At 38.3% G+C, this 24,527-nt stretch overlaps 2 protein-coding genes across 2 annotated transcripts; both read right to left on the bottom strand.

The window, feature by feature from the left end:
- Positions 1–2,849: 2,849 nt before the first annotated feature.
- LOC116055745 (leukocyte elastase inhibitor-like) lies at positions 2,850–12,554 on the bottom strand. The gene is made up of 9 exons (XM_031307758.2): positions 12,167–12,554; positions 10,215–10,396; positions 9,085–9,225; positions 8,728–8,845; positions 8,333–8,475; positions 7,739–7,816; positions 7,484–7,573; positions 7,207–7,387; positions 2,850–3,542 (listed from the first exon to the last, which is right to left on the bottom strand). Exons 2-9 carry the CDS (start codon positions 10,389–10,391, stop codon positions 3,307–3,309), a joined length of 1,164 nt encoding a protein of 387 aa, XP_031163618.1. The 5' UTR covers positions 10,392–10,396; positions 12,167–12,554; the 3' UTR covers positions 2,850–3,306.
- Positions 12,555–18,082: 5,528 nt separating this feature from the next.
- Positions 18,083–22,643, bottom strand: LOC116055749 (leukocyte elastase inhibitor-like). Its single transcript, XM_031307762.2, has 9 exons — positions 22,535–22,643; positions 21,680–21,861; positions 21,160–21,300; positions 20,809–20,926; positions 20,424–20,566; positions 19,307–19,384; positions 18,894–18,983; positions 18,566–18,740; positions 18,083–18,360 (listed from the first exon to the last, which is right to left on the bottom strand). The coding sequence occupies exons 2-9, from the start codon at positions 21,854–21,856 to the stop codon at positions 18,128–18,130; spliced, it is 1,155 nt and encodes a 384-aa protein (XP_031163622.1). The 5' UTR covers positions 21,857–21,861; positions 22,535–22,643; the 3' UTR covers positions 18,083–18,127.
- Positions 22,644–24,527: the final 1,884 nt, after the last annotated feature.

Here is a 24,527-nt window from a genome sequence, read left to right as displayed (position 1 = left end):
AATAAATTGTATCCAGAGCATATAGTTAGAAGAATAAGTAAACTTTCTAATAAATGCATACTGTAGATGGATATGCATGCATGCACGCACGCACACACACACACACACACACACACACACACACACACACACACACACACACACACACACACACACACACACACAGAGTGGAGCTACCCCCTCTTTTTTGTGTTTTGTTGCTGTCTTATTTTCTGTCTTTCTGTGTTTTTTATTATTTCTATTTTTATTTTTATTTGTTTTCTCTTCCCTGTTGTGTGATGTGTGGGGGACACACTGTTCCCCCTTGGTGTTTCTATTGAATGTTAATATGGGGAAAAAAATGTAGTACGGTAAAGAATGTAATGCTTTTTGCATTTAACACGCCCTGAAAACCAGTCAAACCCCATCCTGTTAAAAATGCATAGCGCCCCCTCCATGATTAGGGATCAGGTTTGGTTCAGGTTTAGGCAGGGGGAATTATGTATCGACGGGGATCAGTCTTTGATACAACAGGAGAAACCAGATTAGCAAGCAGCACTGAAGACTAAATTAGCTAGCTACCTAGATAAGAGTTCTCATGTTGGTGCTGTCTTCCTAGCCCTAAAGCAAGCTTTTGATACTGTTAATCACAAAGTTCTTTTATCTAAATTATTTTAATTTCTCTGAGCATGCTCTCAACTGGATAAAATCATACCTGTCCAGTAGAAAGCAATGTGTTCATATTAATGATTCAAAGTCCCCACTCTGTGAATGTCCAGTAGGGGTCCCCCAAGGCTCCATACTTGGTCCAATCCTGTTTACACTGTATATAAATGATCTGCTAGAGGCATGTAAAAATGTTGATGTTCAGATGTATGCAGATGGGCTGTAATCTTTACACATGCTTAGAACTACCAAGAGATAACATCCACACTTACATCTGCAATGGCTCACATTGATGACTGGCTCACTAAGTCATGTCTCTACCTAAACACCACCTGAATGGCGTTTACCAAACAAAACATGAAGGTGTCACATTCTAATGTGTTCCTTAGAGGACTGGACCTTGATATTGTTAATGAATTCATATATCTAGGAGTCATATATGACTCCACCCTAACATTAAAAAGTCAAGTAAAAAAGGTGGCAAATAAAGTTAAATTCAATTTGCAGAATTTTAAACAAGTTAGGCCATTTCTTGACACCAAAGCTGCCAAGTTGTTCTTAAATACTATGATCTTTTCACATATTGAGTATTGTTTTACAAACTGGTCATTACTGTAACTAGCATGACTACTCTTAAAAGCATTGAATCTCTATTTAAGAAAGCCATAAAAACTTTTGATAAAAGGCATTGTCATTTCACCATTGCGATATCTTAGAGAGACACATTTTTAATCTTTGACAATTTCAAACATTTAAAGTATGCTTGTTTGGCATATAAAGTGTTACATAATAAACAAATTTTTGTTTTGTCAATGTATATGTCACCATTATGTGTACTTTTTAATTTATAGTGAATGACTGCTGGCTGTCTCTATGTTAGTCCTATGTCACCTGCCTAGGGACTGCAGATGAAAAGTAGTTATTTTTACTAATTCTGGCATATTTACATGGTGTTTTTTATACAACAATGTTCAAAAATATGCATGGTCCCTATCAAATAAACCAATAAAATAAAAAAAAATATCCGGAAGTGCCTTTCCTAACATTTTTCTTCTTTTCTGACTTCTAACGTTACTCAGGGCACCAACATAGCAATGCATTAGCACCACCTAGTGTGCTGGACTAGAACGCATTTACTGTGTTCCTGACATACAGTATTATATGGTCCCTTTGTGTACTCACAACAACAAATCTCTTCTCTACCTAGTTTATATTATACACTTCCCATTGCTATATTATGCAGCATATCTCTGGTTATCTGCATGACTTCAAACCTGTGTGTCCAAAACAGCAAGTGTGGATTATTCCCCACATTTTTACATGCAAAATGTTTCTTATGTGACATATACCTCCCGTTACATTTGAACTGGTCAGACAAGACACTTGCATGTACATTTAATCCCCTTAAAAATGTTATTTAAAATACTATTATACCTTCATTCTTGAATAGTGTATCAGTCCCAGATTTGAAGGTTTTGTTTTCTTTTAAGAACATGAATTACTCTTTTGCTTTCAGGGAAGAAACACCTGCAGAGATAGGACACTAAAAATAATTCCTGTAATATACTTATTCTTTCTCATATAGAATTGATCAAATCATTATACCACTGTTTATCCAGGTTAAACAGTAAGTAGTATGATAGACTTCTTATTGACAACCAGTATAGTATTAACAGTTCCACAATGTTGTGGTATTATGAATCCCACTACTTTTCTGGGCCAGACACGACCTGTGTAGCAGATGGAACTGCAGGTTATCCATCTCATCATACAGGTCTGATATAATGTCAATAAAAATAAGTAAAAAAAACAACCAAATGTGACAACAATATTCAACAGCAAGATTCATTTCAGGGGAATAAAATCATGCATGCCAAAGGAAGTCTTCATTTAACTTGAATAATTCATGCTTGAATAGTGTAACACCCCATAGATTTGGGGGTTTAAAGTGTTTTTTTAAAAGAATTTATTTAACTTCTCTCTTGCTCTCAGTGAAGACAAGCCTGTAGAAATAGGGTATATATATATATATATATATATATATATATATATATATATATATATATCCATATTGTCACACAAAACTGTCAATATAAATGTGTGTTTTAAAAAAAACAAATGTGACAACAATATTTGTGAAGCACACACTTTTATTTCATATGCATTAAGAATACATGAAAATGACCTGGAAGAATCAATACCAGTTCAAACCTTCATATAAACTCTTTATCTTTTTAGTCTATATTCATTAAATGCATAGTGGTACAATAACAAATAACTGCACTTATTTGATTACAATTCCAATAATTACCAAGGACATAAAGTAAACAAGATCCTAAGGATGAGATTGAGATTAAAGGCAAAAGATACAAAGAACAGTGCAAGAACGTAATGTTAAGGATGAACACAGAATCATTCCCTCACTCATATAAGAAGTGATGCAAACAAGTAGTCACAGTTAAGAACATTCAACACCGCAGTTTTTACTCATCATTCTGGTGACGGGAACTCAGGGTGTGATTAGCTTTAGGAAACTCTAGAGTGGTAATTCTTAACATTTTTCAGGTTATACCAAATCAAATAAAAGGGTACACTGTTCCAATACTAGATGTATAACACCCCCCCTCCAGTTGAGAAACACTACTCTAAACGATGTATTGCTCACTCAGGGGAGCAGTATCGGCCAGCAAAGAGAACGCTCATGGAGGAGTTATGTCGGATGAAGAAGAGGAAGGGGTGGTCTGCGATGAACATGGTGGGTGGACGCATGTGCATGCAACAGCCCGCCCGCATGATAATAGCAGTGGCAGCAGTAGCCTCAGTTCCCTCCTCGTTGACTTCCACAAAAGCCTTGTGGACGACTTTTGACAGTACCAGGTCGTTGGCAGGAGACATGTCTGTCACACAAGAGAACAAAAAAGATTACTTAACTATAATAGAATGTAGGTCTCACCCTACGACATGAATAGAGTAGGGTGGCAGTAGCTCAGTCAGTAGGGAGTTGGGTCCCCATACGGACCAAAGTATGGTGGTGGACTGGTAGCTGGAGAGGTGCCAGTTCACCTTCTGAGCAATGCCAAGGTGCTCTTCAGCAAACCCGCCTTTCCATGGGCCTTTCCATGGGCAGCCCCTCACTCTGACATCTCTCCATTAGTGTATGCATATAGGTACTGAGCATGTGTGTAATGTGTATAATAATAACACCAGAGTGAAAACATTGTAATTTCCCTTGCGTCACTAATAAAGTATAAATTATTATAAGAGCGCCGAAGGCCCTATTCTTTCCCCGTAAATTAATCGCCTTTTTGAGAGGCTTAACATACTCAAAAACTCACCAAAATTGGCGGTCGCATCAGGCCTGGTGAAAATGAACGTATTTTAAGGGTTTCAGGAATAGGTGCACAAAAATGGCTCACTAGCGCCCCCTACAAAATTAAAAAAACTGAGCCCCTGCAGTACGTTTAACGTAGACTAACGTGGTACACATATGTAGCATGTCAAGACGTACAAAAAAGCTCATTGGAGCCATACCCTAAACCCAACAGGAAGTCCGCCATTTTGAATTGAAAGTTCGAAATTAGTGCAATTTTGTCCATTTCCATGTTGTACTTTAACAAACTCCTCCTAGAGATTTCATCCGATCAACTTCAAATTTGGTCTGTGCCATCTTAAGACATTAAAGATGAAAATTTATTAAAAGAAAAACTTTTTGTCATAGGGCATGGCCGTGGCGGGGCGGCCATTTTGTGCGTTTCGCCATCGAAACAGAAAGTGGATGTAATTTGAGTGTACATTGTCCAATTGTCTCGAAACCTTTCAGGATTCATAAGAGCCCAACCCTGAGAACATCTAGAGACAGATATTTACTCAAAGTTATAGCGCCCCCTAGTGGCAACAGGAAGTAGACCTAAAAGTCAAGGTGCTATACTTACTAACAAACTCCTCCTAGACATTTCATCCGATCGACTTCAAATTTGGTCTGTACCATCTCAAGACCTCAAAGATGAGAAATTATTAAAATCAAGACTTTTTGTTGAACGGTGTGGGCGTGGCGTGGCGGCCATTTTGGGCATTTATCGATGAATGAAGAAGTTGTTGTAACTTTAGTGTACATTCTCATATCTGCCCGAAATTTCTCACGTTTGACAAGAGTCCAGGCCTGAGGACAACTATAGGCCAATATTGACTTTTAGCACCCCCTGCTGGCAACAGGAAATCAGCCTTATATGACAAACATCATCCGATTTACATGAACCTTATAATGTGTGGTCTACATGTGATACTGAGCCGCCCCCTATACTTTAACTACGCCCATGTACTCAGGACACGGCCCCTTTTATGCCTTTTGAGGTACAGTCTTGTGTGAGGTATCATTGAACTCAGCAGAGAGTTCCTTTTTCATTGGTGACGGTTTGCGATGTCCGACGGTCACACAAATACACGGGCGCATGGAGCGACGTCCACCAGTAACCGCGACGCGCAAAGAGGTTCGAGGGCCCGTCCAACGCTGCTTGCAGCTTTAATTATTATTATTATTATTAGAGTTGTGCCGGATACTCGGCTGAAACGAGTATCCGGTACGGATAAAGCACTTTTGCCGAGTACGAGTATTATATGAGTAATACGAGTCAATATCTGTGCTCGGATTGAATAAAAATCCTCATTGGATAGTTGACTGTGTCTGCGTTCTGTGATAGGCTAGTCGTCACAGCGCCCCTCCCCTACACACACATACAGATGTATTGCGTTGTTGTGTCCCGCTCTGCTCACTCACACACACACAGATCTCTCTCTCTCTCTCTCTCTCTCTCTCTCTCTCTCTCTCTCTCTCTCTCTCTCTCTCTCTCTCTCAGGTTCGCCGGTCTTTTCCGTTAACATTTAGGTTTTTTTAGCTTCAGGTTTGTTTTTTACTTCGGTTTGTAGTACTTACTTATTAACCAGTAGAGTTCTGGTAAACGTGGGGTTTGTTCAGACGTGGTGCTTGGTAGAATGCGACTCGTGTTGCGTCTCTGCCTGTCGGAGATTTTTTTTCTTTTTTAAACCGTCAGCTGGCTCTAAACAAATCTGAAAAACAGCGTCGGACTATTTGATCCGTAGAACACAGTCCCCCCCCCGCCCCCCTCTCTCTCTCACCCTTACTCACACACACACACACACACACACACATACCTGGTGTGGAAATTAAAAAAAAAAAAATTAAAAATTAAAAAAATCACACTGATCATAAAAAAATTAAAAGTTAAAAAAAGAAAGTTATGTTGAGTATAAAAACTCTTGTTCATTACATTGTACTTCATAATTGCAACCGCATGTGTTGTATTCATTGTTCTTGTTCTGTATATAGTTTGTTTGTATCGTGATCAAAACCATTGATCTGAAGCTCAGTGCTGATGCTGTCATGTAAATAGTTTTCTAATCAACCCATATCAATTGCATGTGTCGGTACACGATCCGTTCTGCATGCACGATCCGTTCTGCACATGCACATGTACGAGGATTTACGTGTACGAGGATTTACGACACTGCACGATCTGTTCCACGCTTCCGGTCGACAGCCAAGCTAACATTAGTTTAGCTAACAGCTAATTCGGCTAACCGCTAGCTGATTGTAGCGGTCTGCCGTTAGCCTCCACAGGCAAGCTAACGTTAGTTTAGCTAACGGCTCATTCGGCTAACCGCTAGCTGATTTTAGCGGTCTGCCGTTAGCCTCCACAGGCAAGCTAACGTTAGTTTAGCTAACAGCTAATTCGGCTAACTGCTAGCTGAGACAGCATGTAATAACTTTAAAAGACCCTCAAAATAAAACTTGAAAATAAACGTTGACATATATAACAAACACCTAACATATATAACAGCTGTTACGTCAGTTCTACTTTACTTGTGCTCATTTAAAATACAATCACTCAATACTTGTCTTTATTGTTATTACTGTGAAGTCTTAATTTAGCTGTAGCCTGCTTTTCCCATTACGTTTGAGTTAACGTTATTTTAGACTGAATCTAGCTGTCAGCTAGCAGTTAGCCGAATTAGCTGTTAGTTAAACTAACGTTAGCTTCCCGGTGGAGGCTAGCCATAGGCTAGCGTGGAACAGATCGTGCAGATCGTATCCTCGGTAAAACAGTATTATCTTGCGCATGTGCAGAACGGATCGTGCAGGCAGAACGGATCGTGTACCGACAGCATGCTTAAAATAACATACCGGTTAAAGCCCCGCCCATTTCAAGACAAACCGACCCACTTTCGGGTTAAATTCCGCCCACTTCCGGGTTAGGCCCCGCCCAGTCCGAGTACAGATACAGATACAGATACAGATAATTCATATGGTTAACAGATACAGATACAGATAATGCTGTACTCGCTCATCCCTAATTATTATTATTATTATTATTATTATTATTATTATTATTATTATTATTATTATTATTATTATTATATTGATTTGGGAGAACCTCTGTATTAACTTGGTGCTCCTTTAAACTGACAGGAGACAGTTCAGGTTTCAGCTGCCTGTTCTTTAAATGATTATGAATAAATCTGATATGATCCAGGCACATGTCCTACCAGAGAAGTCACTCTTTGCTCCGTCAAAGGCATCCACCATGCCCATGCTGACCAGGACTTCCTTCATGTCATATGACTCCTCCATCTTGAACCGAGGCAGCCCCACCTGGACCTCAACATTATCCATCCTGTCTGGACGAGTCCACTCCATAAAGTTCTCATAGGTCAGCTGCTTCTCCAGCTGGAGGTGGACACAGAATCAATTATTAGTTTGTCTGTCTCTGTTTTTTTAATGTATGTGTGTGTGTGTGTGTGTGGGTTTGTGTGTGTGTCTTACCTTCTCCAGACCTGTTGTACTGTCCTCTATCTCATTGGGTAAAAAGATGAGCATGCTGAGCTCCTTCCCTCTGTAAGGCATCTCTAGGATCTGTTCAACAGAGGGTTTCAAACATTACAGCAAATATATATATATATATATATATATATATATATATTTTATTTTCAACAAAGGTTATGAAATGATTGGTTTAGTTGTTTCCTGGTCAGTTACTGTAAACTGTAAATTGATTATTTAATTAAATTGCATCATTACCTTGCAGTTGGCTTTAGGGTTGTCAGAGAAAGGGAACCATGTTTTCTGGTGCATCATCCTCACTGGCTTGGTGTCATTCTGAAAACAGCAGCCAGAGGAATGTGTAAACTTAAAGGTGCTGCAGAACAAATGGAAGTGGCAAGCAGTGCTAATAATTTAACCTCGCAGAACACGGGAGTTGCTGGTCTACGGCTGCCTCGATCAGTTAGTTTGTTTACACATAAACCAAGATAGATTTTTTAAGTGGTCATTTTTCTATGTGGCTAAAATGTGTATTGCTCCTCCACTCCTGACTATGGATAAGTACCTCATCCAATTTCTGACAAATTATCTTTTAAAAAGTAATCAAATGTCATCCTCTTTGTCCCTGGTTTGCACAATTCTACGTGGTCAGGTTTCCTGCCATGGCCCTGATGTTGAACTCTTTTCATTCACCCTTTTTCACTACTTTCAATGAAGAAGTCAGGATTAGCGTCTATGGCGTAAATGGTTTATGTTACCATAATACAGATTTAGAAAAACATATTTACTGACTTTAGCTGATTGTTGTCAATCAGTGTTAGTCAATTACATGCTTTCTTTGAGCAGTGTTACCTTGTTGAGTCTAAACTGAGCATCCTGTGTGGCACGTTGCTGAAACTGCTCGTTCCAGTCGCTTTTGAAGTACATGGCATTAACCAGCACCAGCTTGCTCAGGCTGTCCACATCACCCTTGGCCAACAGATCCTTACTTTTATCTCAACAAAATTGAGACATAAGTGAAGCAATGTCACACAACTGAAAGCAAGTCTGAAGTGTTGAAAAATGGTAAGCTCAGCTGCTATGTTTCCATGTGTGTTGTGTGTATATTAGTTAGTGGTGTAAATCACACATTTTATCACTTAAATATGAGATATGTATCAATATTTTCACTTTGTATTGATGATATTGGATTGTTGATGATTGAATCGATATATCGATCCAGATTGATGTTAGTGTGTATGATCCACCTTGAGTCTGCTTCTGCACCCAGCTGTTGATGTTGAGCCTGGCGGTCTCTGAGTCGGCTTTGAAGTCCACAGTCTCCAGCTCTGCGTTGTAGTACTTCTTGGTTTTTACTAAGAAATCCTGGAACCATCAACAACACAGTTACTGATTCTGATCACCCAAACAAAACAAACACTTTGCTTAACTTTAGTTAGTGGAACTAAAAGTCACTACAGAAAGAAGAGCATTTTCACAATCACGCTGCTGCTGTCCACTTCCTCATTCATCATTCCTTCTTACAGAGCTTAAATATTCCCATGAGTGCCTCTCACACCACACATACTCATGAAGATGCATACACACATGCTAAACACACACACCTCAACAAACTGGTAGGACTGCTCCCCGTACAGCCTGTTGGCAACACTGAGGGCATACGGAGCATCAGCCTTGTTGAGCTCACTCAGCAGTTGGTCAAAGCTAACATGGATATCATCCTGACAATCCTTTGTTTTCAGGCACTGTGGACAAAGGAGAGACAACTGTTATAGAGATGCACTGAGCATTGACAGACCAGTCTATTATAAACAGTATATTAGACTGGGCATCTTGCCTGTTAAGTGATGAGACTATAGACTAAATAAGAAATGTTTTCCTTTAAGTTGTTGAATGTGTGTGTTCCATGCTATGCATTTGCATACATTATGTTAAATGACGGTGAGTAACTAGAGTATGCAGTACGCTCACTTTTCTTGTGTGTGTAATCTTTCACAATATTATCATTTCAAATGACTGGAGTTGTTCTCTTAGAAACATGGTGGATTTAGAGTAAGGTCCTGCCCCTCCCACATTCTCACACTTCACCAGTCCAGTTATCTGGGTGTGGCTTTGCTTTAGCAATTCTTTAGAATTTGTTTTTACTGATTTTCTTAGTGTATTTGTTATTGCCAAGGCCCTTCTGTTGTTTCTTCTGGTGCACAGACTGCCACTGTGTGAGAGGGTTTATTCTCCTCAAGGTGTAAAAGTGTAAATCACTTATTATTCTATTACAATTATATTACTGATAATCACTAGATAGACTAGTGAGTCATGAATTAAGCTTGGCAATGTGCTTCCCAAAGGAACCCTATACTTCCTAATCATTTAGAAATTAATTCTACAACAGTTGTAGCAATCTATCTACATTGTACATAGGAGCATAGTAAGAGTGAACGCTGTGATTGTAATGATTATAATAGTCATTAATATTTATTGTCTAATTGGGAATAATTTAGTTTAATTATAGAGGACTGCAAATGTTCTTCCAGCTGGCATCCATTCAGATCCTCAACTAACAAGTCTTCTAAGACAGGTGCTGGGTTAACTTTATGGTCATTTTAGAAGACAGTTCGTGGTGGTGTTCTATTAGCTTTTTGGGCCGCTTCACAAAATCACTCTGAACCAGCCTGCGATGTTAATCTGTTACTTTTATGACAATTAGTGTGTGTGTGTGTGTGTGTGTGTATTATACCTCTGACATCTGTGTGGCTGTGTTTCCTCTGGCCCCCAGCATCACCATAGCCAGGGCTGAAGAGATGCTGAAAGGGGAGTAGAAGATGTTTGCCGTCTTGTTGTCATCTCCAAACTTTTTGAGCAAAGCCAGAGAGAAGGTGGTGTTGGCCTTGGACAGAGGGGTTGGAGATGCCATTGTGTCTGACACACAGGAAAGAGGACAGAGCATTAATTATTACAAACGTAAACAATGTTATTTATCTGATTAGTATCTCACTCTCTCATTGGGCCAAACTCCACTGAAATATTGGTTAATTTACAATTACATGGAAAGTCTCTGAATGTAAATATCTGATATATTGAGACAATTTCTAAACCAGTAAGACTCAGTCTTTAGTTCAGCAAATATTAAATAGACCAAGCAGAGTTAATTCAGTATAGATTTTATAACAATTGGTTCACCTAAGTTTTTCTTGATTTTCTGAGAAAGGAGAGGCTTGGTCCAATGAAGATTTATTAAAAAGATTTAATAATGAAATGACATGAGAAAAACAAGTTTTACGCTGCAGCGGGCTGAAATAGCTGTCTCTCCTAACGGATCCACATCTATTCAGTCCCTAACGACCCTCCGCTTGTTCACTATATATATTCTCATGGACATGTGGGCGCTTCCTTTTCCCCACGTGGATTAAAACCATTCCCATTGGTCCTTCCATGGCACGGTGGCATGTTGGGCGCATCTCATTAGTTTTCTTCGTTGGCCAAATTAGGAGGGCATACCTCTAACATAATGCGTGTGTTGATGTTACTCTCGGACATAGATGAAACGTATGTGGATGTCCAAGTTTACAGACACAAATATCCCCGGTCTAATGTAGTCGGCATGACAGCTGGAGTTGGCTCCAAGACGGATAGGCAAAAGGTTTCTTCCTGCCGTGTGATAAAAGCAGGGCTGCCCCCTTGACCATTTGGAACAAAGACCGACATGATCTAATTATCTTGAGAAACTTAGGAATCAGTATGAAACAGAAAGATATTGATTGGGTCTAACAGTATTGATACAATCCTTCCGCCTTAACCCAGCTGAAGTGTACATGTGAATACATTAAAACATAAAAGTACATAGACATCAAAGATCAGCATTGTTTTAACATTTTAAAAAATCTACACCTACCCAAACCTTTACCCACCAAAATATATTAGTAACAACAAAAGTAAAGTAGTGGTTAATAATTTAACATAATGTTGAAATTAGCTGCATCGTTGGAGGTGTTTATTTACCAGCAGATTGTAAATATATTTACAAAAAAATCACGTGTGAAAGTGTCTTTTTTAATGGGATATGGTAGAAAACACAGGTGAAATGATATAATCGCTCTTGGATAGCAAAAATAAAGTATTTGTCAGAGGTGCAAAGCTCAATTGATTAATCGATTAGTTGTCAACTATTAAATTAATCGCCAACTATTTTGATTATCGATTAATCAGTTTGAGTCATTTTTTATTTAAAAAAAAGTATGATTTCTCTGATTCCAGCCTCTTAAATGTGAATATCTTCTAGTTTCTTCTCTCCACTGTGACAGTAAACTGAATATCTTTGAGTTGTGGACAAAACAAGACATTTGAGCACGCCATCTGGGCTTTGGGAAACACTGATCCACATTTTTTACCATGTTTTTATTTTATAGATCAAAAAACTAATTGATTCATCGAGAAAATAATCGACGGATTAATCGACTATGAAAATAATCGTTAGTTGCAGCCCTACTATTTATGTTACATTTAGTTATTATACATAACATTATACTGTACCTACATTACATACACCAATTACTATTCATAACACCAGACAATGAGGATAAATGTGCTTCTACTCTGGATCAAGTTACCGTTACTGCTACACCAACTAATATGCAATCTAAATGATCAAATCTCACCGTCACTAAATGAATGAGATCATCCTCTACTTACCGACTTCTCTGGTGGTCCTCGAGTAATAAGGAGTATTTCCTTTTCACAGGAAGACTTCTGCCTAAAGCTTTAGCTTCAAGCTGACTCTGACCTCTCTTGTCTTTATACATCCATGCTCTTGACACACCCTATGAAAAAACGCGTAGCGCACCCCGCAATAGGTCTATACTGACAGTCATATCTATAAGCGCTCTCTCCGTGATTAGGGATCAGGTTTGGTTCAGGTTTAGGCAGGGGGAATTATGTATCGACGGGGATCAGTCTTTGATACAACAGGAGAAACCAGATTAGCAAGCAGTAAACAGATTTCTGGTAATATTGTCGTCATGTTTTGTTAATAAGCGATATGTTTTTTTAAATAAACTTCAACAACTAGGATGTTATCCGGAAGTGCCTTTCCTAACATTTTTCTTCTTTTCTGACTTCTAACGTTACTCAGGGCACCAACATAGCAATGCATTAGCACCACCTAGTGTGCTGGACTAGGACGCATTTACTGGGTTCCTGACATATACAGTCTGATTCTGTGTTCATCCTTGACATTATGTTCTTCCACAGTTCTCTTAATACATCCATGTATAGTATTATGTGGTCCTTTTGTGTACTCACAACAACAAATCTCACACTTACATTTGAACTGGTCAGACAAGACACTTGCATGTACATTTAATCCCCTTAAAAATGTTATTTAAAATACTATTATACCTTCATTCTTGAATAGTGTAACTGCCCCAGATTTGAAGGTTCAACCAGTTTTCTTTTCTTTTCTTTTTTTATGATTATTTTTATTATTTCCATCAAGAAGTAATACATATACCAGCATACTGTGTCATTTCATACTCCAATCAGAGTACAACTCCTACTAGTAACAGTATTCCTCTACTCCACATGATCTTAAACCACACTCATGCATGCAGACTGTATTTTGGAAGATACTGCTCAAGACTGTGAATTCAATTTTGATTTTACGAGTGTTGGTCATCCATTTTTGGATCTCTAACCAACCCTTACAAACCTTCTCACATTCCTAGAAAGCGTGTATTATTGTCTCCTTGTGTATGCCACATTTTACAGACAGATAAACAGGGGAGAAAGAGGCATCACATTTATTTAGTTTTGATTTAGTGTAGTATATTCTTGTCATGAGCTTGTATTGTATAAGACGCACATTCTCAATGGTGGTAATAGTGTTGGTTATATTTAGGTTATTTATTTTAAGATCTTTGTTCCAACCCTCATATATTTTTTGGAGTGAATAATTATCTGCCTGTGCTTCTATAAGGTGTTTGTACACTTTCCCTACTCATTTGTAGCTGAGGGTTCTGTAGGCCTATTATAGTTCAAGTCAAAGTTATCTGTTATCCAGCTATTTAATTGAAGATATCTAAAAAGTTCCTTATTAGTTAAATTGAATGATATTACCAATTGTTCATATGGCTTTATACTGGTGTGAGAAGTAATATCTCCAATAATTCCTTTGTCACTCCATGATCTCCACTTCAGTTCCTCCTTCTGTATGGTGATGGATGGGTTATTCCACAAGCGTGTATTCTTTGGAACAATGATTTCTATCCCCAGAATACGTTTTAATCTCTCCCATGTTCTTAATGTGCTATTCATGACAAAACTGACATTTTTAATTTTCTGCTTTGTAAATAAGGCTAGAAAAAGTTTTTTTTCCCCAGGCTGATGATCCCCTATGTTTGCCCACATATCTCCCTCTGATTTGTTAATGATTTTGTTGACTGAGCAGAATAGGAGTATAGCTCAAGATTTGGGAAATTTAACCCTCCTTCTTTTCTCTTATTCTGAAGTAGTTTCCTACTCAACCTATGAGCCTTTTGACCATATGAAAGAACTGAATAGCTTATTCATGGTTTTTAAAAATCCTAAGGGGGATCACTGGTATTGTCTGGAAGATGAACAGAAATTTAGGAAGTTAATAGTGAGGTCTGTCCATTTATCTAGAGTAGCCTTAATATCCTTAATTAATGGTGAAAAATTATCTTTATATAGTTTTGCTTTATCTAAACTGATATAACACCCTAGATATTTAATCCTTTCCTTTTGCCATTTAAAGTTGTATTTTAATAAGTTGTGATCTTTAGGCATAAGTCCTGTTGTTGATAGAAGATATGGAATGGATTTTTCTGTGTTAGTCAGATACAACATCAGATCTTCTACATACAAGCTAAGTTTATAACACTCTCTTCCAACAGTAATACCACCTATCATGTCTGATTGGCGAATTTTCTGAGCCATCGGCTCTACAGCCAAGGCAGAGTGATGGGGATAATGGACATCCCTGCCTTGTGCCCCTAGTTATCTATATTGCCTCTGATAGAATACCGTTTGAATAGACATATGCCACACGGTCAAATGCTTTTTCAGCATCTACCGCCATCAGTGTCACATCTAGTTTTTCTTTTTTAGCTAATTGTGTTAGAGATATACATGTTCTAATAATGGTTTTTAACTGTCTATTTTTAATAAACCCCATTTGGTTAAAATGAATGATTGATGGAAGTATTTTGGTTATTCTGTTATTTATAACTTTTGTAATTATTTTATTATCACAGTTTATTAGACTTATTGGTCTGAAGTCACAGGGTTTATTGCACTCTTTACCTGATTTAGGAATTACATGAATAATAGTCTTATACATTAAAGGTGGCAGGATTTCATTTATAGTGGCTTGATTTATAACTTTGAAGAAGAGAAGATTAATTTGGGGCCAGAATGTTGAATAAAACTTGGTTGGTAACTCATCCATACTTTGAGCTTTGCTTTTTGGGAAGCTTTCAATTGCCTTTTTGATTTCCATCAAGGAAATCTCTTTGGCCAATGTAGTTTTATGTTGCTCTGATAACTTTTTGATGACAAGTGATTTTAAGAAATTCTTTTGTTCATCTGTTTGACCTTTAATTTCAGTAGAATATAATTTTTCATAAAAGGAAGCACATTCTTGGTTAATAAGTTTGCAGAGTTATTGACTAGATCTTTTAGTGTGATAGTCTCTCTTTTAGTCATCTTCTTTACCAAAGAGGATAAGTGCTTACCTGTCTTACTTGATGAGATGTATCTTAATTTATTTACGTTATACCTAACATTATTAGCTTTTTCTAGCAGCAGTTGGTCGTATTCTAGCTTCAATCCTTGCAGATACTCCATATCCTTTCTTACCCCAGATTTCTTATGTAGGTGTTCTGCTCGACTGATATCGGTCTCTAATTGTTTAACTTTTTTATTTAATTCTGCCTGCATCCCATATAATGTGAATTGGTGGCTTCTCCTTACTGGTTGTGACGTTTATTCTTATGAATTCATTAAAATGTTTTATTACGTAATTAATAAACTCCTCATCTTTCAGGTATTTTCTGTTCATTCTCCAGATTCTATGTAGTACTTTATTTGTTGGCGGGCACATAGTGCATGTAACTGCAGCATGGTCTGATGTAACTATATCTTATATTTTAGATGTGATTACATCTTCTACTCCTTCTTTGGAAACAAAGATATAATCCAAACGGCTATAGCTGTTTTGTGCATGAGAATAATGTGTATAATCTTTATCTATATCTGTCATTTAACGAGAGAAATTCCAGAAGCTCCTTGGGAACATTAGGCTTCTTTTTCAAGTTGGAACTATCTTGTTCTGTGAAGACTTGGTTTAAATCTCCGGCAAATACAATTATTCCTGCTGATATACTATTGATTATTTTCTGAATATTTCTGAGATATGTCATATTAGCTGAGGGAGGAGTAGCTATTTATTAGTGTATATTTATCTCCATGAATTTCACACGTAACTATTAAATATCTCTGGGTCAGAATGTTTTGAGATTAAGCTAAATGGTAAGGATTTACTTATCAAAATACCTACTCCTCTTCTTTTAGAGAGGTTGATTCGAATGCCTCTCCCACCCACTGTATTTTTAGGAATTTAATCTCAAAAGGTTTCAGATGCAAAACTCTTGCATAAAAACTATATCTGAAGACAATATCTTTAGGTGTTGCAGGACTTTTTGTTGCTTTACCCTGTCTTTAACCCCATTTACGTTCCACGTTGTAACAGTGAATTTATTAGGGTTAGTTTTAATACGACTGCTATCTAACATTTTGTTTGACGGACATAAAGGTAAATATACTTGGCCAAGTTCTAGACTGATATGATAACTTTAATAGGGAACCAAACACACAAGACACACAGTCACTATCGCCACTCATACATATTAGACATACAAAGGACAAGTGAACAGACAGACAAGGCACACCTTCACTCACACCCCATAGCAAATATACACCCATAACAAACATCCATCTATACATTCCTAAGTCTACCTGCTTGTAGAACATGCTTTTGGTAAGTTCAGTTGCTCCTCTTTTGCTGCTAGGGCACTGATCTTTTCAAATTAACTTATTTTCTTTTAGCTAACTTGGTTACATCTTGTTTCAAAACTCCTTCAGTTACATTTTACATAAATTACACCTCACTTCTCCAGGAGGGAAAGAAAGCAAGAAAAAAAAAACGCACACATCCCCAGCCCCACCCCCCAATCTCATACACACATGCAACCTTCACCCACCCCCCCCACGCATACATACACACCTCCCTCCCCTCACCCTTGCTCACATCCCCAGCCCTCCATGTACTCCCATCTCGTCCCAGACACACACCCACACACAGACACACACACACACACACTCTCCTACCGCACCCAGTTACTCTTTTGCTCTCAGGGAAGACACCTGCAGAAATAGGCCACTAAAATAGTTCCTGTAATGTAGTTATTCTTTCTCATATAGAATTGATCAAATTATTATACCACTGTTTATCCAGGTTAAACAGTAAGTAGTATGATAGACTTCTTATTGACAACCAGTATGGTATTAACAGTTCCACAATGTTGTGGTATTATGAATCCCACTACTTTTCTGGGCCAGACACGACCTGTGTAGCAGTTGGAACTGCAGGTTATCCATCTCATCATACAGGTCTGATAAAATGTCAAAAAACTAAGTTAAATGTGACAACAATATTTGTGAACCACACACTTTTATTCCATATGTAATAGCATAAGGTTTCATGGGCAGTGGTGGCTTGTCGCCGGTTCAATCCCCAGACCGGCAGGATAAAATCTGGGTGGGGAAAGTGAAAGAGCAGCGCTTGTCCCTCCCTCATTACCACCACTGAGGTGCCCTTGAGCAAGGCCCTTAACCTCAACTGCTCCAGTGGAGCTGCTCAGTGGCCAGCAGATCAGACTGTGGTTGTACTGGGCAGCTTCCAGGTATGAATGTGTAACTGTGTGAATGTGACAGGTTGTCGTTGCAAATGAGAAATTGTTCTCGATCGACTTACCTGGATAAATAAAGGTTAAAAATAAATAAATAATAAGGATACATACAAAAATTACCTGGACCTAATAGCAGTTCAAACCTTCATTTAAGTATGAAAACAAATCATACAAAGTCACACAAAAGGCTTATTTATTGTTGCATATATAATTGGCCACTTTGAGAAGAAAACGGTAGGTACAACATGAATGATAACATTTTTTGGACGGGTCTGGTGACTGAACAGAGCAGGTACTGATTTCTGAATTAAACAAATAACTCATAGCTAGTAGACCTCTTTTCTCTATTACTTAACTAAACAAGTGAGTGATAATAATAGACAATGGAGTATTATGCATATTGAAATTACCACAGTGTTCATTTCAGGGGAATAAAATCATGCATGCCATAAGTCTTCATTTTACTTGAATAATTCATGCTTGAATAGTGTAACACCCCTAGATAACTAGAAATAAGGGTGTGATTAGCTTTAGGAAACTCTAGAGTGGTAATTCTTAACATTTTTCAAGTTATACCAAATAAAATGGTACACTGTTCCAATACTAGATGTATTGTAACACCCCCCCCCCCCCAAGTTGAGAAACACTACTCTAAACGATGTATTGCTCACTCAGGGGAGCAGTATCGGCCAGCAAAGAGAACGCTCATGGAGGAGTTATGTCGGATGAAGAAGAGGAAGGGATGGTCTGCGATGAATATGGCGGGTGGATGCATGCGCCTGCAACAGCCATCCATCGTGACAGCAGTAGCAGCAGTAGCCTCAGTTCCCTCCTCGTTGACCTCCACAAAAGCCTTGTGGACGACTTTTGACAGTACCAGGTCGTTGGCAGGAGACATGTCTGTCACACAAGACAACAAAAAAGATGACTTAACTATAATAGAATGTAGGTCTTACCCTACGACATGAATAGAGTAGATTGATTTGGGAGAACCTCTGTATTAAATTGTTGCTCTTTTAAACTAACAGGAGATGGTTCAGGTTCCAGCTGCCTGTTCTTTAAATGATTATGAATATATCTGATATGATCCAGGCACATGTCCTACCAGAGAAGTTTGGCCTTTTAAAGGCATCCACCATGCCCATGCTGACCAGGACTTCCTCCATGTCATACGTCTCCTCCATCTTGAACCGAGGCAGCCCCACCTGGACCTCAACATTATCCATCATGTCTGGACGAGTCCACTCCATAAAGTTCTCATAGGTCAGCTGCTTCTCCAGCTGGAGGTGGACACAGAATCAATTATTAGTTTGTCTGTGTCTGTGGGTTTCTCTCTCTGTGTGTGTGTGTGTGTGTGTGTGTGTGTGTGTGTGTGTGTGTGTGTGTGTGTGTGTGTGTGTGTGTGTGTGTGTGTGTGTGTGTGTGTGCCTTACCTTCTCCAGACCTGTTGTACTGTCCTCTATCTCATTGGGTAAAAAGATGAGCATGCTGAGCTCCTTCCCTTTGTAAGGCATCTCTAGGATCTGTTCAACAGAGGGTTTCAAACATCACAGTACATATACAGTATATACTGCTCTGACAACTGTTTGGTTATTTTTGTGTATTAACAAAATAGTTTGTGAGATGACGTGCAACAAATAAAATGTTTGTTGGGTAATTAGTTTCACAGTTACTGCATGGTAAAATGGATCATAACCAAAATCTAATCCTTTCTTTGAATCATTCACATTCCATGGACATTTCAATACATTATTTTTAACAAAGGTTATGAAATGATTGGTTTAATTGTTGCCTGGTCAGTTACACACTGTATTAAACTGATTATTTAATTAAATTGCTTCATTACCTTGCAGTTGGCTTTAGGGTTGTCGGAGAAAGGGAACCATGTTTTCTGGTGCATCATCCTCACTGGCTTGGTGTCATTCTGAAAACAGCAGCCAGAGGAATGTGTAAACTTAAAGGTGCTGCAGAACAAATGGAAGTGGCAAGCAGTGCTAATAATTTAACCTCGCAGAACACGGGAGTTGCTGGTCTACGGCTGCCTCGATCAGTTAGTTTGTTTACACTTAAACTAAGATAGATTTTTTTAAGTGATCATTTTTCTATGGGGCTAAAATGCATATCCGAAATGGCGACGGGCCGACCGCCATCTACACTGACTATGGATAAGTACCTCATCCAATTTCTGACAAATGATCTTTTAATAAGTAATCAAATTTCATCCTCTTTGTCCCTGGTTTGCACAATTCTATGTGGTCAGGTTTCCTGCCATGGCCCTGATGTTGAATTCCTTTCATTCACATTTTTTCAATGAAGAAGTCAGGATTAGCGTCTATGGCGTAAATGGTTTATGTTACCATAATACAGATTTAGAAAAACATACAGTGCTAAGCATAAGTGAATACACCCATGGCTAAAGTTGACTAAAAAGAGAAATAAAAAATTGGCATGGGGTACTTTCCATAAGATCATCTCTCAATGCAAATCAAACCAGCTATTAGGCTAACTGAAATAAAACCATGCCAATCTGTAGGTATGGTGAAGGGTATGTGATGATGTGGGGCTATTTTAATTCCAAAGGCCAAGGGAACTTTATCAGGATGCATAGTATCCTGGATCCATGAAATAACTGGCCTTTAAAAATAAGAATCTGCCTTCCTCTATGGGAATTTAACATAGGGGTGTACTTACTTATGCCCCCTGTATTTTAAGGAAGAACATTTATTTATTTACGATACATTATTCATTCACAGAGAAAATTGGTGTCCTTAAAGGTTGGATTTTTCCTCATTTTTTTTAATTAAGGCATTAAGATCAATTTCCAAAAGATGATTTTTTATTCCTCTTTTTAGTCAACTTTAGCATGGTTGGATTCACTTATGCTTAGCACTGCATTTACTGGCTTTAGCTGACTTTTGTCAATCAGTGTTAGTCAATGAAATGTTTCCTTTGAGCAGTGTTACCTTGTTGAGTCTAAACTGAGCATCCTGTGTGGCACGTCGCTGAAACTGCCTGTTCCAGTCACTTTTGAAGTACATGGCATTAACCAGCACCAGCTTGCTCAGGCTGTCCACATCACCCTTGGCCAACAGATCCTTAATTTTATCTGGTAAACAATATTGACATCACACAACTGAAAGCAAGTCTGAAGTGTTCAAAAATGGTAAGCTCAACTGCTATGTTTCCATGTGTTTTGTGTGTATATTAGTTAGTGGTGTAAATCACACATTTTATCACTTAAATATGAGATATGTATCAATATTTTCACTTTGTATTGATGATATTGGATCATTGATGATTGAATCGATATATCGATCCACACCCCTAATGTTAGTGTGTATGATCCACCTTGAGTCTGCTTCTGCACCCAGCTGTTGATGTTGAGTCTGGCGGTCTCTGAGTCGGCTTTGAAGTCCACAGTCTCCAGCTCTGCGTTGTAGTACTTCTTGGTTTTTCCTAAGAAATCCTGGAACCATCAACAACACAGTTACTGATTCTGATCACCCAAACAAAACAAAGTGTTTGTTTAGTTAGTGGAACTAAAAGTCACTACAGAAAGAAGAGCATTTTCACGATCACGCTGCTGCTGTCCACTCCCTCATTCATCATTCCTTCTTACAGAGCTTAAATATTCCCATGAGTGCCTCTCACGCCACACATACTCATAAAGATGCATACACACATGCTAAACACACACACCTCAACAAACTGGTAGGACTGCTCCCCGTACAGCCTGTTGGCAACACTGAGGGCATACGGAGCATCAGCCTTGTTGAGCTCACTCAGCAGTTGGGCAAAGCTAACATGGACATCATCCTGACAATCCTTGGTTTTCAGGCACTGTGGACAAAGAAGAGACAACTGTTATTGAGATGCACTGAGCATTGACAGACCAGTCTATTATAAACAGTATATTAGACTGGGCATCTTAAGTGATGAGACTATAGACTAAATAAGAAATGTTTTCCTTTAAGTTGTTGACTTTAGTGCTCCATGCTATGCATTTGCATACACTATGTCGTTGATATAGACTAACATTATGATAACCTCAGAAGACACAGTTTGTGGTGGTGTTTTATTAGCATTTTGTGCAATTCACAAAATCACTCTGAACCAGCACGCAATGTTAATCTGTTACTTTTATGACAGATGGTGTGTGTGTGTGTGTGTGTGTGTGTGTGTGTGTGTGTGTGTGTGTGTGTGTGTGTGTGTATTATACCTCTGACATCTGTGTGGCTGTGTTTCCTCTGGCCCCCAGCATCACCATAGCCAGGGCTGAAGAGATGCTGAAAGGGGAGTAGAAGATGTTTGCCGTCTTGTCGTCATCTCCAAACTTTTTGAGCAAAGCCAGAGAGAAGGTGGTGTTGGCCTTGGACAGAGGGGTTGGAGATGCCATTATGTCTGACACACAGGAAAGAGGACAGAGCATTAATTATTACAAACTTAAAATAATGTTTTTATCTCTTTATCTGATTAGTATCTCACTCTTTCATTGGGCCAAACTCCACTGAAATATTGGTTAATTTACAATTACATTGAAAATCTCTGAATATGAATTCCTGATCTATTGAGACAATTTCTGAACCAGTAAGACTCATTCTTTAGTTCAGCAAACATTAAATAGACCAAGCAGAGTTAATTCACCCACCTAACTATATTAGTAATAATAGCAATGAAAGTAGTGGTTAATAATTTAACATTATGTTGAAATTTCTGAATAGTTGGTGGTATTTATGCAAATTTACCAGAAGATTGTAAATATATTTATAAAACATCACACATTCAAGAAAGTATTAAACTTCCTGATTTTTCAGTGGGATATGGTAGAAACATCTGAAATGGTTATTATCGCTCTTGGATAGCACGAATAAAGTAGGCTACTTATGTTACATTAAGTAGCTAAATATTACATTATAGTTAGCCTACCTTACATACACTAACATTTACTATAACGTTACTCTATTCAACGCTAGGCCATGAGTCAAACGACTGTCAAAGTAGGACTTTTCACTACAATCTAAATGATCAAATAAATCCCACCGTCCCAACTGAATGAGACTCGTCCTCTACTTACAGACAGACACTTTCCTGGTGGTCCTCGACTAAGAAGGTATATTTCCTTTTCACAGGAGGACTTCTGTTTGAAGCTTCAGTTGTATTAGTTACAAGCTGACTCCTGACACGTCCTGAAAACCAGTCAAATCCCATCCTGTTAAAATGCGTAGCGCCCTCTCCGTGATTAGGGAGCTGTCAACAGGTGTTCAGTCTTCGACGAAGGGAAACCAGAATAGCAGTCTGCACCGGGAGCTAAATTAGCTAGTTTTCTCGTTTTTGAGCTGGAATACGTTAGCCAAAATGTGTGTTCCTCTTATCTAAGCTTGACTATGACGTATTTATTTTTGGTAATATTGTCGTCATGTTTTGTTAATAAGCGATTCGTTTTTAAACCACACCCACTAGCCTAGGAATGTATCCGGAAGTGCCTTTCCTAACCCATTGACATATATAGTCCTAACCATTGACTTATATAGTCCTAACCAGAGTGATAGAGAAAGACTATCTCTATGGCTCTGGTCCTAACCACCTCCTCCTCCTTCTCCTCCTACTTCTTCTTCTTGTAATTTTTGGCGGTTGGCAACCAATTTAAGGTGCATTACCGCCACCTACCGGACTGGATTGCGGAACAGGAGATTAGCAGGAAAAATAAAAATAAAAATAAAATATAAAAAAACTCAACAAAAATAGGATATACTAACCTAATTCTCTCTAATAACCCTTTTTCCTTCAAATATTCAATAATATGAGCACGCATTCCCCGTGCTGCATCTCCAAGTAACTTTTCTACTGTAAAGCTTATTTTAGCTTCTCTTAATGCTAATGTCAGTTTCTTCCTTTCCTTTTCATAGCCCCCTACAATCCAGCAGCACATGCTGCATAGACTCATGCTGATCACATTGTCTACATCTACCAGTTGGGTGTTTACCTATTATGTGGAGTGTTTTATTTAGTCCAGTATGTCCTACCCTGAGACGTGTAAAAATGGCTTCTTCTTTTCTATTTCTGCCCAGTCTTCTTCCTGACCCAAATGTCTTTGAATGTTATATATATAGATGTCTTCCTGTGTCATTTATGTCCCCTATTCTTGCCATACTATTTCCATTTGATGCTTAATAATTGCTTTGCCCTCAGTTTTACTAAGTGGGATCTCCATGTTCACAATCTGGGATTTAGTTGATTGCTTGGCCAATAAGTCAGCATCCTCATTTCCATCTACACCTACATGGGCAGGAACCCACACAAAGCAAACCTTTACTTCCTTATTGTACATTCTGTATAATACATTATGTATTTCAAACATATTAGCTTGTCTGCATGATGGAAGAGCTGCCAAACTATCTGAAGCAATTAGTGCATTACTTTTTTTATTTTCCTCCAACCATTCCAATGCTAGTATAATAGCTAGAAGCCCAACAGTATAAACTGATAAATGATGTGTGGCTCTCTTCTTAAAACATATCTTATACTTTGGAATGTAAACTGCGGCTCCAGTACATCCAGTCTCAGATGAAATATTCCATGACCTTGTAAAAAGACCCAATATGCCATCATAAACTTTACTCTCCTAATCCACAGTGGCATTTCCTCCATTTCAATCTGTATTGAAGCTACTGGTGATGTTTAAAATGCACCACTACAAATACGTAGAGCCTGAGCCTGCTGTACATCAAAATGACTCATGAGGAAATCTGGTAGGTAGGCCTACGCGTCCCCACCGTCCCCACCGAAATCGACGCCTATGTTGTTTTCACCTTAATATGTTGACACCAAGCAAGGTTATAATCGTTAACGAAAACGAACGAAATAACGAAAACTAGGTGGGAAAAAACATTCTCGTTAACTGAAATAAAAATAAAAACGAGGCATTACAAAAAAACGTTAACTAAACTAAAATTGTAATGTCTGTTTGCAAAACGAACTAAAATAAAATTATCGAGTAAATGTCCTTAGTTTTCATCTTTGTTAATGTCTTTCATAGCGCAAATAACGTTATATCTTTCTGACCATGA

The sequence above is a fragment of the Sander lucioperca genome, chromosome 1 (genome assembly GCF_008315115.2).
Source record: "Sander lucioperca isolate FBNREF2018 chromosome 1, SLUC_FBN_1.2, whole genome shotgun sequence".
NCBI classification, from domain to species: Eukaryota; Metazoa; Chordata; class Actinopteri; order Perciformes; family Percidae; genus Sander; species Sander lucioperca.
This window is presented reverse-complemented; position numbering and strand designations above follow the sequence as displayed.

Bases quoted from the DNA above. Each gene is read 5' to 3' on its own strand.
- LOC116055749 (XM_031307762.2), bottom strand. From the start codon at position 21,856: ATGGCATCTCCAACCCCTCTGTCCAAGGCCAACACCACCTTCTCTCTG. The intron at 21,301-21,679 runs GTATAATACACA...CTTTGTCCACAG, and splicing joins CAGCCACACAGATGTCAGAG to TGCCTGAAAACCAAGGATTG. The intron at 18,741-18,893 runs GTAAGGCACACA...GTCCACCTCCAG, and splicing joins GTACAACAGGTCTGGAGAAG to CTGGAGAAGCAGCTGACCTA.
- LOC116055745 (XM_031307758.2), bottom strand. From the start codon at position 10,391: ATGGCATCTCCAACCCCTCTGTCCAAGGCCAACACCACCTTCTCTCTG. The intron at 7,817-8,332 runs GTAACACTGCTC...TGCTGTTTTCAG, and splicing joins CTCAGTTTAGACTCAACAAG to AATGACACCAAGCCAGTGAG. The intron at 7,574-7,738 runs GTAATGATGCAA...TCTGTTGAACAG, and splicing joins ACCCTAAAGCCAACTGCAAG to ATCCTAGAGATGCCTTACAG.